This window comes from Simochromis diagramma, unplaced genomic scaffold (assembly GCF_900408965.1).
Source record: "Simochromis diagramma unplaced genomic scaffold, fSimDia1.1 OVJJ01000337.1, whole genome shotgun sequence".
NCBI classification, from domain to species: Eukaryota; Metazoa; Chordata; class Actinopteri; order Cichliformes; family Cichlidae; genus Simochromis; species Simochromis diagramma.
Window position 1 is genome coordinate 1,867,540 of NW_024386982.1, and position 17,244 is coordinate 1,884,783.

Sequence of the window (17,244 nt, forward strand, 5' to 3'; positions counted from 1 at the left end):
GGTTCAGATTGAATGAGCCCTGAAAAGCAAGTGAATGCTGGCCTTTTGTCAGATAAAGGTAGCTAATTTACAGCTGCTGTTATAAATTATTATGCTTTTAAGAACAGATGAATGTTACAAACACAGCGTTACAATATATATTTAATCTTTTTCCTTGTGTCTTATGACAGAGATCGTTGCTTTAGGCTTTTGCCTTGAAGAGAACATATAGCTGAGAGAAAATCATCAACATTCTCACATTCACAACAACACATCAGGGTATCGGGCCACTTGTCTGAGACCGAGGTATCTAACAATATTCTCAACTGCTTTTCTTGCCAAGTTCTCCGACTTGAGAAAGAGCAGATCTAAGAAGGAATGTGCCACTGCCTTCATTACAAGTTTCTGACTCCTTTCATGACAGCACAGCAGCAAGAACAAGTTTGTGTGACTGCACAGTTGACGTGAACCGTTCTTATCATTGTTAGCATTGTCCCTATGCTGGGACACACATTCGAAGCTGGAATCACAGTAATATCTCCCGGAGATGCTTTGATGCATTTCCTTGCCTGCCAGCATGCTTTCTGCAGTAGGCTCCCCACCTTTTTTACAACATTAGTTTAAAATCTCGTTGTCCTCCGGCGCCTTCAACACAGCCATCCATCCTAATTTAAACATTTTTAGCTTTGAACTTCCTCAAACGTCCCTGTTTGCTCCACACATTAGAAGAGACCTTGAATTTTGAGCAAGCACTTGCTGACCTGCGAAGCCATCCTCTTGTTTCTTTGAACAGATATTACTGTTCAACACAAAAGCTAATTAGCTGAGTGAAATTGAAGCGCTATAGAGAGTAAAGCAAAGGAAACCTAACAACACAAACAAAATTCTTGCATGTTGGAGGAGCTAAATGGTGAGAGTCAGCATTCGCAAACAGTGTTTCCTATTTGCACAGTATTAACCGCAGGGAGTTCCTCTGCGGACTGCAAACATGTTTTCCACTCAACAACCGTTTCCTCTCGGGGCCTCTTAGTGTTTTCCACCACCACTTTCTCTTAGGTTGGACCAAATAAGTCGTACAGTAGCACACAAGTCCCCAGCTGTCCATTATGAAGCTGCGCTCATTAAGTGGCTGCTAATTTGTCCTGCGGTCACCCATATACGTCATACCGCATCACAGGGAATTTCAGCACTCCTGCTATACACAGTCCCGCAGGAGAAATGTGAGGTAGCAACAGCGCAACAGTGAGAAGCAATATGGAAATATTACTATTTTAATGGACTTCCATGTTATACTAACTTGTTACAGCCAAGTGTTTTGCAGTAAACAGGCAACAACACTTTGATCCACTCAAATCTTTTAAACTTTGGAACAAAGGGAGTAATTGGGTGGATATAATGAAGTGTTCCATTTCTATAGTGATTTAATCCTTCGCTTCTAAAAGCGACTGGTAATGCATGCAGCGCCCACAATTCACTGCCCTTTCCTTATGCTACGTTAGCATTTTATTAAATGCAAATTGAACAATTGTAAATGAGGAAATATGTTTAGTCTGCAGAAAAATGCCTGTTAACTATTTAATCAACAAGTCCCCCCTTTTTGTATTACAAGTATCCATGAATTATTCATCAGCACTAATAATGCATTTGATGTTAATCAGCATGCGCTGTTTAACTAAAACTTGAAGCATTACATTTCATCTGCAGAGTGTTTAAAGACTGATGATGTCCATTGACTCACAAATAAAGAATTGTTTTAAAGCCCTTGTTCCAACCATCTGTTGTTTACAGATTTATGGCCCTGTTTTGTCTTGGGGGAAACTCTTATGGGCCCTTTTTTGCCCGAGTGCCTCATTTGCTATGCAGTCTGTCCATTAACTCGGTGCCCTTCTGCTCAAGTCAGAGTTATGCAAAAAGGATAACTTAGCTGAAAGGTAAAATAAATAACCTGTAACAAACATGATGCCATTAGTCAGAAACACTGACTGGTGGATTTCCAAGGTTTGTGAGAAATGCCCTGATGATGATGATACGAAGGTTATTGCAATTTGCCTTTGAGACTTCAAACTTTGGGAACAAGTTTGACAACTCAGCATTAATAAGACATGCAGGGTTTAATGGGAGTCGTTTAAAAGTTCAGGGTCTAAAGTTTAGAGGTTTAATCATCCACGGAAAGTCTTTAGACACTGCATTTTCAGTTTGGGGCATTCTCCTCTGTTTCGGGTTTCCTTTAAGTTCCTCAACTTTAAAGTTGTGCAGTAATAAGTCACTGGGATAACCATTATATCCTCGATGTCTCTATTTAATCTTTAGTTTTCTATTCAGATTTTAATAAACCAACACAGCCCTCACTTCTGCAGTTCTTTTTAACTTTTTGTGCCTTTATACTTTTAACATTCACTAACTTTTTGATGCAGAACCTAAAAGACTACTGCTGCATCGAGTTCAGCCTAACCATGTAAATAAATAATACAACGTTTTTTTCTGCTTAATGGTAAAAAAAACCAGCAAGAACCCAAATAAAAATATAAAGAATCACTTGACAATTCCAAAAATGACCACATAAGCTGTGTGTTAAGCTTTTAAACATTAGACAATAAACATGTCAGTAAAGACATATATAACTGGAATATTACTATTAAAAGTATAAAACCATGTTATTATCGCCTAATGTAGATGTCATGGTTTGCCAAGCGTGTAGATTAGAAAGGAGCCAAACGCAGACAATGGAGATGAATGTGGATGTTAACAGAGAATGAGCCTTTATTTATGGCTGAGCAGATGTTACAAATAAACGGCAAGGAAAACTAGAAGAGAACAAACAAAACCTATACTGGGAAAACTAGCCTGAAGCCTGAGACACGGAGGGAATGACACACAGGAGAGATGCAGCAATGCAGACGATCCGACGACACGCAAAGAGGGAAACGAGGAACCGGAGGGAGACACAGCGAGGGGAGCAAAAGTAGACACTCTGACATCGCACAAAGACTATCAAAGTAAAACAGGAAATACGACACGTATGTACAGTCACAGAGACACAGGACCAGGACGCAGAGGCACAGACTGGACGCTGAACAGAGGGAGCACAGAATCCAAACCTAAGAACAAAACTCTTAAGAAGAATTAAACACCAGATAATAATAATCAAAACAGCACAACCAGAGAATCGGATCATAAACCATAATACACAATAATACCAAAACCCACGAAACTCAGAATGCTGGATCAAGCTGACCCAGAACCATGACTGTAGATCTTTAACTTCTTGATTTTGTTCTTTGCTTGGAAATAACATTTCACTCAAATTCACTATTGGCGTTTGTGCTGCTGAAGTTTCATATACTGTAAATATTTATCCCTCAGTTGTTGTAAAAGTCAGATTTGCAGGACTAGAAGCCTAAAACCAAATAACACCTTACAAATACGATCATATATGCAAAGTAAGGCTTGCACACCTTCGTAGACACAAATCAAAAAAGACATTGCAGTTGCCATTCATGAACTACTTAGTAACATGTTTAACTGTAGTAACCTTTCGCCATTCAACACTTCACAGAAACAGGATTTCAACTGCTGTCAGTTCAAATAACTCTCATGACTTTTAGTCACAATTCAAAAAAAGTAGTATTCTCTACATTTGCTTTTCTATGTAAAGAAACAGCATTTATGAGATCATCATCATATTATTATTACTGTTATTATTATTTACTTTTATTATTCTTAGGTATTTTGTCTCATATATATGATTAGACTGCTGTTTTGCCAAAATTTGAAATAATGATGTCATTGTAAGTAGAACCTGTTACAGGGCAAAACCAACATGATGAACACCGGCTAAACTCTGTTTTTGTTGACAAAATAAACCCATTTCAAAGGACACGCTGTGCTTGCTTGATAATTATCATAGGTGTAATGAAGAACACTAATCAGCTCTTCATCATTGCATCTGTTAATAGGCGGGATATATCAGGGAGCAAGTGAACATTTTGTTTCTTTGCAAACAGTTTCGCCTAGCAAAAGTCAGCAACTTCCAGCAGCCTCTCGCCAACTGGTTGGGTAATTTCCTAGCAGCTGGAAGTTGAAAGGGGCTGCCAACAGTCTCAAAGGCCTTAATGATCTATTTTCCCCCGAAAAGCCTAAACCTACAACCCTACCTTACACTCTCATCTACTTTTCTTGTCCTCTTGCAGATTCACGTACACCCTAGGAGAAGGGATGTGGCTGCCATTAAGTAAAAGCTTTGTCATCCCCCCTGCTGAGCTCGCCATCAACCCATCAGCCAAATGCAAGACAGACATGACAGTCATGGAGGATGCGGTAGATGTAAGGTGAGAGACATTTTCTGCACTGCACTTTTCTTCAGTGTTACTTTGGGAGTCATGACAGTCCAACTAAAAAGAAATAAAAGGAGTCATCGAGCAGTGAAGCAGGGTAGGATTTTGCTGACCGCTGCACCAAGCTGAAAAGTACCTGAAGGAGTTTCTTCTTAATGCTGCACTTGAAGGATTGCAAAGACTTTCTGTCGACTCTAGTAAAAACAGACTTTTATTATTATCTCTCATCAACTCTCTGACATGTTTTGTATCCTCACGTAATCAGCATTTGTTTTTATTCATTGTTGTTGCTGTGAGTTTTAATCAGGCCTCTGAGGATTTTGCCGAGGTGGTCGTGATTCAGAGGGCAATGCGATTCTGCAGTCTAACACAAAAACATTTATGAATAAAGGAGAAAATGCCAAAGTTTAAAAAGAAAGAATTGCTTGGCAGTTCAAAGCCACTGAGAGCGTTTGAATTGTTAAATGGTTCATAAGTCCAAAGAAAATCTACTCTGTGTGCAGTGACTGTGGGCTGCAGAGAGAGCTGTAAATGAGCCAAAACAGTGCTGCAGAGTTAAACCGGGCTCAACTGATGACATGTATTACACAGTGGAAGCAATGCCCCTGAGCATTCTCTTTATGTCTAATGAGAAATGGACAGACATGCTACTTGGGGTTGGGATTGGGGGTTAAATCGAGAACATACCCACCCAACCCATAAAAGGTGATTTTTAAGGTAGTGCTGAAGAATTTGTGTTATTTCGACAGTCACTGACACGGCAAGCAGGAAACATGTCTCACTGGCTTGTTATCTTGACCATCTACAACAGCTGTGGATTAACAACCACGATGATCCTACTCTGGTCCAGATCACCGGAGATGTGTGCAGCAATGTAATCTGTCCGGGACACAAAGCAAAAACCAAATCATTGGATCCAGTATATGCTCTAGCTAGCTTTTAGCAAGTTAGCTAGTGGTGCAAATGAGCACAGACACATGAGCGTATCTGAAAGAGCTCGCTCTCAGAGTGTGGTTTGTGCTTCACTTAAAAATCACATTAACTTCCAGACTGATGGAATAAGATGGATAAGAAAATATCTCAATGTTTATTTAAAATATGCTTTTATTTTGTGTGTAGTGTAGGTTGGGTACTGTTCTGTTCAAAAATGCTTACTGGCAAACAGATTTTCACTGGAGACATGGGACGGGGGTGTGCAGTCATTCTGTGCTTTTTATAGGCAACTTTGGGGTGGAGCTAAAGGTAACCATGCTGGATCAGAGGTTTAGTCCAGAAAGAGATGTCTACATAACAAGGAAGCCATGTGTTTATAAAAAACAGAAGTTAGACTCCTATAATAAAATAAATATAGTGGAGCAGACTATTTCTGTTATAGTCTGTGTTTCTAACTAATTAAAATAAATCCAATTATCAAATTTCAATTTTTCCGTATGCCTGAGCCTTCAGCGTTTATGTTTATGCTTCATTGACCAGCCAAACTATGAGGCTCTCTGTTCAACACGTTCTCATCCCAAAACGTGACAAATCGTCGGTATGTTACACTTTTGGGCACCCAGCCCGTCTATATGTTATGCATTCAGAAACATGAGAGTCTACGAATCTACGGCTGGAGTGTGTTACCACCGGGAGCGTCATTCGATTGGATTCCATCCACAATCCGGAGCGTAACATAGGGACATGGGAGGTTACCTTTCGCATTACTATGAGACCCCTCAGGACGTGACAAATCGTCGGTATGTTACGCATTGGGAATGAGAATGCTCTATATGATCAGTTATGTCCCATTTAATTACATTTATTTAAGTTACTTAAATTAGTCAGGGGTATGCTCAAATATGACCAGTACAGGGCAGAATTTCACCGCATCTTTCAGTATCTAGTGAACTCTTTTAGTCATTTCTTTGTTTGATTTAGTTTTTTGGTGGATAAATAAGGAACCTGAGAAAAGTTTCCACCAGTGTCCTGAAGTTAGTGACCTTTGGTGCTCTGTTTTGTCCAGATAAAATTTATTGTGCATTGAAGACCCCAACATAACACATCCTCTTCTCTGAAAATGAAAATGACTAAAACTTTTAAATGTTCAAAATAATTTCAGATTAATTTTCTGAGAGTCGTAATTGTGTGAAGAACAGAGCAGCACCGATTAGTCTGGTAATTTCAGAGCAGTTAATGGCAACGAAAAATCTTTTCTGCTGGAACACTTGTTTTGTTTTTAATTATTTAACGTGTTTTCCAGAGAAAGAAAGAAAGTGAGAGACAGAAAGAGACGGTAGTACAAGCAGTGCTTGTCATAAGTGGTATATTATGGACGAGCCCTTTAGATTCACACTTTACATTCCAAAACAAAAACACAGTAACCTTTTTGCACGTGTTTAAAGTCTAAATATTTACTCTAAAAGATCCCTGGTCCTCTTAGACATATGACACAAAGACAAGAGTTTAGGTAATAATATATTTTTAATTCTTTTGGTGCACGGATAAAAAATATCCACATAAGACTGAATCAACAGTATTACTGATCAGGTTTCTGTAAGATCATCTCTGTAGACCTCGAGCATGAAGACTGCTGCTCACTTCTACTTGAAGGACAGACCAGTAATTAGTTTGATGCAGAACCGACTTCGCTTGTTGGTGGAAAGCTTTAAGATTCACCCAGATTAACAGTTAACATGATTTATTATGTTTTAGAAAAAATATGTCGGAACAGGATTAGTTTGTAGAGAAGAGGTCGGTCCACGTGGTCATTAGTGGCTATTGTCCTTTAGTGTCTGCTGAAACATTCAGTGTCAACAAGTTAGTGTGTAACAGTGTAAAGCTCTGCTCTGTTTTACTTATTTTCCCTGTGATATTATACCAGGTAAAGTTCGACTCACCAGGTGATTATCAGCATTTTTGTGAAGCCTCATAAACACAGAGGGAGCTTTTTTTATATTTTAATCCCAAAGAGTTCAGAAATGTAAAGAAAAACTGATTAATTTCATTCATGAAAACTCCTTCAGACATGTTTCTGTGTATCATAGTTATAGGGTACATTTGTTATTGATTGCATAAAATATCAACTCATTATTGATAAACAGGGCCAACTAGATTTCGGCATAAAATAAAATTGTGGCTGGATATGAAGGGTGTTCATCTAAGATGACAGGGATTATGGATTAGCCCTCAGGTGATTTAGTCATCTGATATACTGCTCTTAAGTTAATGAGACATCCACGAAGGCAGCTGCCCACCTGATGACCCATGCTGAATGAATGATGTGTCATCTGTGATCGCTGTCAAGCCACTTCCTAAAGGAAAAAAAAATCACAAAGGTGTCAATCTGGAGTTAAAACAGAAGATGTCAGTAGATTTTATTCTGCGAGGACCATGAATGCCTGAACTGAATCGCTTTGCAGTTTAACAGCAGTTGTTTCAGTTACCTTCTGGATCAAAGTGGTTGAGCAGCAGGCTGAATGGCAGGAAGACAGATAGAACTTGACACCCCTGGGCTACTCTACTGTCACTAAAAAGAATACAGTGAAAAAGTTTGGCTTCTGTGTTCCTATACATGTGAATGGAAAACCATACATCTGTCAAACAGTAAGAGAATAACAACTTTAGATGACAGAAGACGATGTGACGGCCATTTATAACACAATCACAAGAACACACTGTCACAAGAACAACATTTGTCAGATTCCCACTAAAGCAGGCAACGACCTGGGGGACACCAAGGTGTTCCCAAGACAACGGGCATATATAAACTCTCCGGGCTGCCGTGGGCCACCTCTGGGGTCTCCCTCTGTGGTCCTGGTAGGACATGCCCAAAAGACCTCACTTGCCTGATGTGCCTGAATCGCTTGAATACCAATGGGGAAAGGCCATTTATTAAATCTGTCAGCCACTGAGGTTGATGAATTTTCACGCTTAGTGATTTCTTTTTTAAATAGAAGCAAAGTCATTTGACTTGGTTCATTATACTGATGTGGCTCTGAGAGGATTGTTGTGATTATTTATCATATTGTTTCAATGAATTTCACACTGAACAAGAAAAAGGATTAATTATCAGGAGAAAATATTTGGGTGTTTGTTGCAGGCGTACAAAACCAATTTGATGAAAGCGACGTATAGACACATACGAATGTAAGACTCCAGCTGTGAGTGTTTTACTAACTAAAAGTGCTGCCTGAGCCACAGCTGGTTGAAAGGATTAGTTATCAGAACAGGAAGTGGACATATGTATATTTTTAGCTTGTTACTGACAGAAACCATTGATATGATGTCGGAGTTCAGTGTTGTTTAGTGTTAGAGTTTATTGTCAGCGCTGGAAGCAGCATCTATATGCAGTGAGATGAAATGCAGAAATGTGGGGGACACAGTATTCCTGCATTTCTTTGGCACTTTGAGAAGTACTTTCTGAAGTATTTTACACAGTTGTTTGTTTAAAAGGTTTTTTTAAATGCCTGAAAAATATGGATAAAGAGAAGAATAAGGTGCAGAGATGGAGGTATAGAGCCCAGAAATTCTGTCACCAGGTTACTCTGAGTGTTTTTCATTTAAAGCAATATTGTAGGAACCACCATTTCTCATCAAATTGGCTGCGGTAGCAGAAACTATGGGAAGGTTTTGTACACCGCTGAACACCTCTAAGGAATTATTTGTCACCAGCTCAGCAGTTATCTTTCTTCATTCAGCCACTCACATTTACAATTAATGTATCCATATTTAGCCTCTTTACGTCCCTTTGCTATGTTTACATTCTTTAATTATATCTCACTCTTCAGCATTTCATTGTCATTTGGCAGTTTATTGCTGTGTAAATGTGTCATTTCTCTGATCCGATGAAGGCTCCTCTCAGCTTCCCCAGAGGCCAAGGGAACAATGTTAGCACCTTCTTGAACATGCTGTTGCACTCTTTTGAACTGTGTTCACACGTGTTTGATTATAATTTGTCAATATGTCATGTTCACTGGCTGAGGGATGAGTCCCTACTGATTAGCAATTAAAATGACTGAATGAAAAATCAGTAAGAATTTTGGAAATACTTTATTTATATGTGTTTGCATTGTTTTGAGATGTTATTCCCAAAAACGTATGTACAGGGAGTGCAGAATTATTAGGCAAGTTGTATTTTTGAGGAATAATTTTATTATTGAACAACAACCATGTTCTCAATGAACCCAAAAAACTCATTAATATCAAAGCTGAATGTTTGTGGAAGTAGTTTTTAGTTTGTTTTTAGTTTTAGCTATTTTAGGGGGATATCTGTGTGTGCAGGTGACTATTACTGTGCATAATTATTAGGCAACTCAACAAAAAACAAATATATACCCATTTCAATTATTTATTTTTACCAGTGAAACCAATATAACATCTCCACATTCACAATATACATTTCTGACATTCAAAAACAAAACAAAAACAAATCAGCGACCAATATAGCCACCTTTCTTTGCAAGGACACTCAAAAGCCTGCCATCCATGGATTCTGTCAGTGTTTTGATCTGTTCACCATCAACATTGCGTGCAGCAGCAACCACAGCCTCCCAGACACTGTTCAGAGAGGTGTACTGTTTTCCCTCCTTGTAAATCTCACATTTGATGATGGACCACAGGTTCTCAATGGGGTTCAGATCAGGTGAACAAGGAGGCCATGTCATTAGTTTTTCTTCTTTTATACCCTTTCTTGCCAGCCACGCTGTGGAGTACTTGGACGCGTGTGATGGAGCATTGTCCTGCATGGAAATCATGTTTTTCTTGAAGGATGCAGACTTCTTCCTGTACCACTGCTTGAAGAAGGTGTCTTCCAGAAACTGGCAGCAGGACTGGGAGTTGAGCTTGACTCCATCCTCAACCCGAAAAGGCCCCACAAGCTCATCTTTGATGATACCAGCCCAAACCAGTACTCCACCTCCACCTTGCTGGCGTCTGAGTCGGACTGGAGCTCTCTGCCCTTTACCAATCCAGCCACGGGCCCATCCATCTGGCCCATCAAGACTCACTCTCATTTCATCAGTCCATAAAACCTTAGAAAAAGCAGTCTTGAGATATTTCTTGGCCCAGTCTTGACGTTTCAGCTTGTGTGTCTTGTTCAGTGGTGGTCGTCTTTCAGCCTTTCTTACCTTGGCCATGTCTCTGAGTATTGCACACCTTGTGCTTTTGGGCACTCCAGTGATGTTGCAGCTCTGAAATATGGCCAAACTGGTGGCAAGTGGCATCTTGGCAGCTGCACGCTTGACTTTTCTCAGTTCATGGGCAGTTATTTTGCGCCTTGGTTTTTCCACACGCTTCTTGCGACCCTGTTGACTATTTTGAATGAAACGCTTGATTGTTCGATGATCACGCTTCAGAAGCTTTGCAATTTTGAGACTGCTGCATCCCTCTGCAAGATATCTCACTATTTTTGACTTTTCTGAGCCTGTCAAGTCCTTCTTTTGACCCATTTTGCCAAAGGAAAGGACGTTGCCTAATAATTATGCACACCTGATATAGGGTGTTGATGTCATTAGACCACACCCCTTCTCATTACAGAGATGCACATCACCTAATATGCTTAATTGGTAGTAGGCTTTCGAGCCTATACAGCTTGGAGTAAGACAACATGCATGAAGAGGATGATGTGGACAAAATACTCATTTGCCTAATAATTCTGCACTCCCTGTATTTCTATGTGCGTTGTATGAGAGCCAATCAGCTGTCATTGTAATTGTCACTGTATCAATGATATTAGGAAGTCATATTCAGAAAGACGCTATATTTTTCCTTTCATTTGTTGGTGGTGAGTTTCACCTCCCTGTCTGAACAAAAATAAGTCCACTGCAGGGTATAACTTGGCATTTAATCACACATTTACTTATAACCGTTTCATTCATGTTAATGGTTCCAATAATTGAGGCTTACATTCAGTTTATATTTCAAAAGCAGGCAGCTGTCGCTATAAATATATGACATGTTCTTTGTGGTGGAATTAAGGCACGACGGGACCACAGATCCATGTTTTGAGCCATCTTTATTTAATATTTGCATCACACCACCACAACCCCACACCAACCCCTGAGTCCCCGTGTTTTAACACGGCGGGCGTGATTGCGGATGCCGTGCAGGTGCGTCCCACCACATCCTTGTTCAACGTTACCAGTGTGACTTTTTTGGTTTTTTAATCCAGTGTGTTTGTTACATAACGCAGAACTACTTCAGCAGAAGCTCTTAATAAAATCAGGATAATTAACTGTATTTTAACCTGTTTGTTTTGCTTTTCTGGTGAGAATTTTAGTATTTAAGTTAAACAAGGTAAGTCATTCCAATGACTTAATAAAGCGATGGTGTTCTGACCATAACATCACTTACGTCAGATAACCGTTTTAATTGTCTGTCGTCTGTCGTTCTAATTAGATAAGTGTGTTTGGATCCATTGTCAGTGCCAATTAAAAGATTATAATCTGATCTGAATCTGGAAAACTGTAATCCAACAGAAAAGCTGAAACTTTTAGGACTTCCTTCCCATCAAACACCACCTTGTTTTACAGAGAGAGAGATCTCGTGATCGTATTGTTCCATGTTCAATGCCTGGAGGGGATGACTCCTTTTTAATGTTGAGCACCAGAAACATTTTGCACATGGGATGTAATGAAACATGTAAAAGAGTTTAGGGAAAGTCACGAGTCTTGTAAGTGTATCATTTGATGTGTTAGTTTTTGAGATCATCATTTTATTCCCCGATGAAAAACCTAAACCAATTGCATGTTTCGTTAATTAATTGAGAATTTTTCTTTAAAATAATCTCCGCATGAAAGCTCATAGCATGTTCCACTGTTGTACAACAAAATTGTGTAATACTGAAACCGTTTCCTGAAATAAAAAAGCCTTTAACATTTCTCCTGTGCTATCCTCACCCTAAATTCAGTTTGGCAGACATAGTTGGGCGAAAGCATTTCAGATAGTTGTAATCAGATCGTTCTTTCTTTAATCTAAATGTTTGTCCTGTCTGCATTAAATTGGTTTTGACATCCAAACGCCCAAATATTTCCTCCCAAATGGACATTATGATCATCATTCTTTCCTGCGCTTTGATACTTTGGGATATAATGAATGTTGTAGTAGCCTCAAAGACTCACCAACAAAGCTTTGAACCTTTTTTCCTTTTTTGTGGGATGTTTAATGGTAAACACAGTAGTGTCACCCACAGTTTTTGGGTGTGATTTGACTTTAATTAGGGTTCTAAAATATCCTAGCATTCGAACTTGCAGTTAGTTTCATCATCTGCTGAAGCTCTCTTCAATAGGTTCCCTCTGAATAAATGACAATAAAGCAGTGGGCAATTATAATGGAAAAATTGGTTTGTAAGATAACATTAAGTTGAGTGTGAAAGGGAAGGAAACTCGCTTCCTTTTCTACCAGGGAATTTAGAGGGGAGTTAGGGAAGTTGAAAACTAAATATTTCTTTTAGTTCCACAGAAGTCATCAATTTCCCTGCTAAGCCAAGGTTCATGGCAAGGCTATTACACCAGTTCTTCTTTATCACCAGCAGCACTATTCCTCTGAAAAAATAGCTACTGATTTAGATTCTGTGAGGAAAAGCAGCAGTCCACTCTGCTTTGTTCTTCATCCTCAACCATCTCAAGTAGTTACACTTGTGCCCCTCTACTGGATGATCTGCTCATTGACCTTGCAAGAGGTTTACCGGCAAAAATAATAAATAAAGAAATAAATCGTAGTTACTCCGAGTGCTCTGAGCAAGGTTAAAGCAATGAATTCATGGTGTGTCTTATCTCACAAGTCTGCTATTTTGCATAACAACTGTGCTGTAAAAACTCATTGCTTTTCTCATGATGATTACACAGAATGAATTAAACATGCAGGTGTTTGTAATTCATGAAAGAAGATATCTCTTTATGAGAAAAATGAGAGCAGAGTGTCAGAACATGTCTCGCAAAGCAGACTGTTGAAGCACTGCTCTGACAGTTCCTCGTTTTCCTGCCAGACTGAAATGTGATCTAAAGAAATGTGATAACCTAATCAGTTATAATGAGAGTGAATGGAACATTCCTGACATCGAGGCATCGCTAATTGGATGTTGAAGTGTTAGTTTGTTTGAAGTTAGCATTTCGTGCGCTTTTTAAAACAGTATTGATTCTTCAGAAGGATATTATAGTAAATCCTTTAATTAAACAAACAGTCTCACTAAGATTGGGAACAATGTCCAAACAAAGCAAAGAAAAATACAGACAGGCACATTATACAGTACATGTTCAATAATCAGAGGTGGTAAAAGTACAGACATTTTTTAATTAAGTAGAAGTACAAATACTTGTTTTAAAAAATACTCCAAGTACTAAATCTACTTCTTTATGCAAGTAAAAAAAAAGTACAGGCTTAGTTTTGTATCACAGTATGAAATTACATAATTTATCAAAACACATGTTGTGGAAATTCAGTGTGTGATTATAAATGACAACAGTAGAAGTAAGCTTTAAATTTGCAGTTTATTGAGCGTCCTTTACCTTTTAATCTAACCTCTCTTCTTCCTTCTGTCCTCTCTGCCTCACGTCTTTCTCCATCTCTGAGTAAAGTTCTCACTGTGTCCAGCAGCTGGACCTTTAGCCGACCACACATGCCGCAAAAATAGTTTGTGTGCTGATGTTTGTTGGGCGAATAGAAACGTTGCATTTCTATATACCTGCCAATTTAAAAAGTGTCACTCTGTTTTATACTCACTCCTTTTCAGTAGCAATAGCTAGATGCTGAAGTAGCGCGACACATGCACTCCTACTGTAACCTCCGAGTACAAACGCGAGAAACCTAAAGTAACGAGCCTGTTTTAAAAATGCCATTATCCACTGAATCATATACTTTTGATAGGTCTATGAAAAGTACAGTGCATTACTGGTAATTATGGAGAGCTGCAGTAATATAATTAAGCATATATGCTACAGCTCTGCTGGGAAAAGATCTAAATCCTGACTGCTCTGGTTGTAAAATGTTATTTGATCCCAAATACAGTTTTAGATAATAATTTATTAGGGATTTTTGCTAGGTAAGGCCATTTTAAGAGGGATGGTAATTATTTAAGTCACTAGGATCGCCACCTCTGTGGAAGGGAACGCTAGATTAGATCGTCCTCACCCTAAAAAAGTGTCCGGTTGTCTGTAGATTTCCTTACAGCTTATCGATGTGGAATATTTGGTGCAGAACAAGCTGCCAGTCATATAAAAGATTGCTGACAGATCATTGACAGATGACATACCTATGGTGGGATGCCTGGGGAATGGAAGTGTACTGGTACTGATTTTCCAGAACAAGGCTGATATGCACAGTTGTAGTAACTAGAGAGGAATAAGTGAGCCACACCATGAGGCTGTGGGAAAGAGATGAAGCTGGGTTAAGAAGCAGGAGTATGGCTTCATGCTGAGGAAGAGGAGCTTTGCTGGAGAAGTACAGAGAAGGTCAGAAGTTACACTGTGTCTTTGTGGAGCCAGAGAAAGCATATGATAAGGTGCCAAGAGAGGAACTGTAGGACTGCATGAGGAAGTCAGGAGGAGCGATGAAGCTTGTGAGGGTGGAGGACAATAACACAGCGATGAGGGGTGTGGTATGAGAGACAAAGGTTTCAAGCTGGCTGTGGGATTACATCAGGGTACAGCTCTGAACCACACCGTAAAAAAAAATCCTAAAGAAACAGTAATATCCCGGCAGCTGGGGCGCCAGAATAATACCAGAAAATAACTTTCACATGAAATACGGTTATTTTCAGTAATGACAATACAGTTTGTTGCCCTACTTTTACATGGGATTTTGCCTTTTTCAAGTGCTTTTAAACATTAAATTAGGAACATTTTAATGTGATTAAACAATGAAATTACCTATAAACAAGGTCAATGAATGTGGCAATATGAATAATAATACTTAAATGTACAGAAATATACAGTTAACAGTTGGTTTAAATAATAATGGATTGCATTCATGCAGCGCTTTTTGAGACCCTCAAAGCGCTTTACAATTCCACTTTACAATTCCCCTCTGGCCACCACCAGTAGGTGAAGTGTCTTGCCCAAGGACACAACGACCGAGAGTGTCTGAGCCGGGGCTCGAACCGGCAACCTTCTGATTACAATGCGAACCGCCAACTCTTGAGCCACAATCGCCCTAAATAACATTAATAATAATAATTATGTGATGTAAAAAAAGTTTATAAGAATCATTTCATATATTTTTCCATAACATTACATTTGAATTCAACAGTTCAATCTTTCAAATAGAGTAGTAGAGAGTAGTGAAGAAGAGAGTGCAGACAGGGTGGAGTAGGTGAGAGGAGGGTCAGGGGTGATTTATGACAGAACAAACAGATTTACAGCAAAGGATGCTGAATGCTTGCTATCATGTATGACTTGGGGAAGGTGGTGGTTATAACAAAAAGACTAGAGGTGGAGATGCAGAGGGTCAGTGTGATGGAAGACGATGCTGGGGAAAGGGTGAGAAGGAGGCAACCCATAAAGGGAGTAGCCAGAAGAAGAAGATGGATGGTTATTGCAGCATGGTTAGTGATGTGAGCTCTGGCAATGAAAAAAGTACTATAACAGAGTTTTATTATTTAAAACAAAGTTTGGTTAAAAAAATCATTAAAATCTTTAAATTCACACTTCGCAGGCTTTGATTTTAACACACAGTTTTATTCTCTCTCACCTTTTTTCTGCTCCTCTGATCTATTCTTTTTTCTTTCCTTTTTTTCATGCCAGTCCCTGGCCTTACACCATCTTCCAGCGCGGTTTTGATCTTGTGATGGGAGAACAACCCTCTGATCGCATTTTCAGGTAAGGAGAACTTCACAAAACTTTGTTTTATCTGACTGCATTTTCTGTGGTGCTGCAGTCAAATAACTTGTTAGAATTCAGGTACAATAGCTTTGATTGTGTCTCTCCCTTATGATTAGGGGAGGATTTTGAGCTCCGGCTGCAGAATACCTTCTAACTCTGTCGGTTTTAAATGCACTATGAAAGGGAGCCAGAGGTTTGATTTTCAGATGGGAGAAACATCACATAAGCTCTCTGCTCTGCTGCTGAGAATTGATTTTTAAAACAATCTGAATGCTACACATTCATGAAATTGATTGGAAAAGTTAATTTAGTTGACCACTTCAGACAAGGTCTGAATTAATGCATAATGCATATATTTTCCCTGCTGCTAAAAAATCACTTTAAAAAGGTTACAACGGAACAATGGCTGATGTTTCATTTGAATTGAAATTGAAAACACTGAACAAGTCAAGTGTGTGACAGAACAGTTTCTGTCCATGCTGACTCCATGGTCGTGTCCAAATTCATGGGCTGCATCCTCCTGAGGCCGCATTTGTAGACCGATTACGTCACAGCGACGCACCGAAGGCTGTCCAAATTCGTAGACTCCTCCGAATGCAGCTGACAAATGCGTCCTCCTTTTCCCCGAATTTGAAGGATGGGTCAGGTGTGTCCTTCGTGGCCTACCATATCCCAGAATTCATAGCGCGGCCCAGCCAAACTCCAGTTTCCGGCAATGGCGGCCGCTACTAAGTTTTAAAATTACTCATACTAATCTTTCTGGGTCAAAAAATAAACTTTTAACATATTTTCAGGTGAGAATGTAGCTGTGTAAACATCAAATATCTGCTCGGTTTATCAAGATATCACATATTTGCAAAAGTGCTTCGACGTTTTCGGAGACGTCTGCTACCCACCAGCTCGATAGCTAGCCGGGAGCTCGAGGGTTACTGATGCGGCCGAGAACGGCACAACTCCCGGCACATCATTTTCAGATCACCGTGGACTTTCGCTGCTCGGGTTAAACGTAATATATAAGTCACTTAGACAACCTAAAAATGTTATTGTTGGGCTTTTTTCAGTGTTTTGTTTGTTCGTGAGTAAATCGGTTTGGCTGAGATTAAAGTTATTAGATTAGATAAAATAAAACTTTATTAATCCCC

At 39.3% G+C, this 17,244-nt stretch overlaps 1 protein-coding gene across 1 annotated transcript in view; it reads left to right on the forward strand.

The window, feature by feature from the left end:
* astn1 (astrotactin 1) overlaps positions 1-17,244 on the forward strand; it is a 424,302-nt gene that overhangs the window by 143,023 nt on the left and 264,035 nt on the right. The window contains exon 11 of the mRNA XM_040039526.1: positions 4,170-4,307. Coding sequence (XP_039895460.1) covers positions 4,170-4,307 — 138 coding nt within the window. The remainder of the gene's footprint in view (positions 1-4,169; positions 4,308-17,244) is intronic.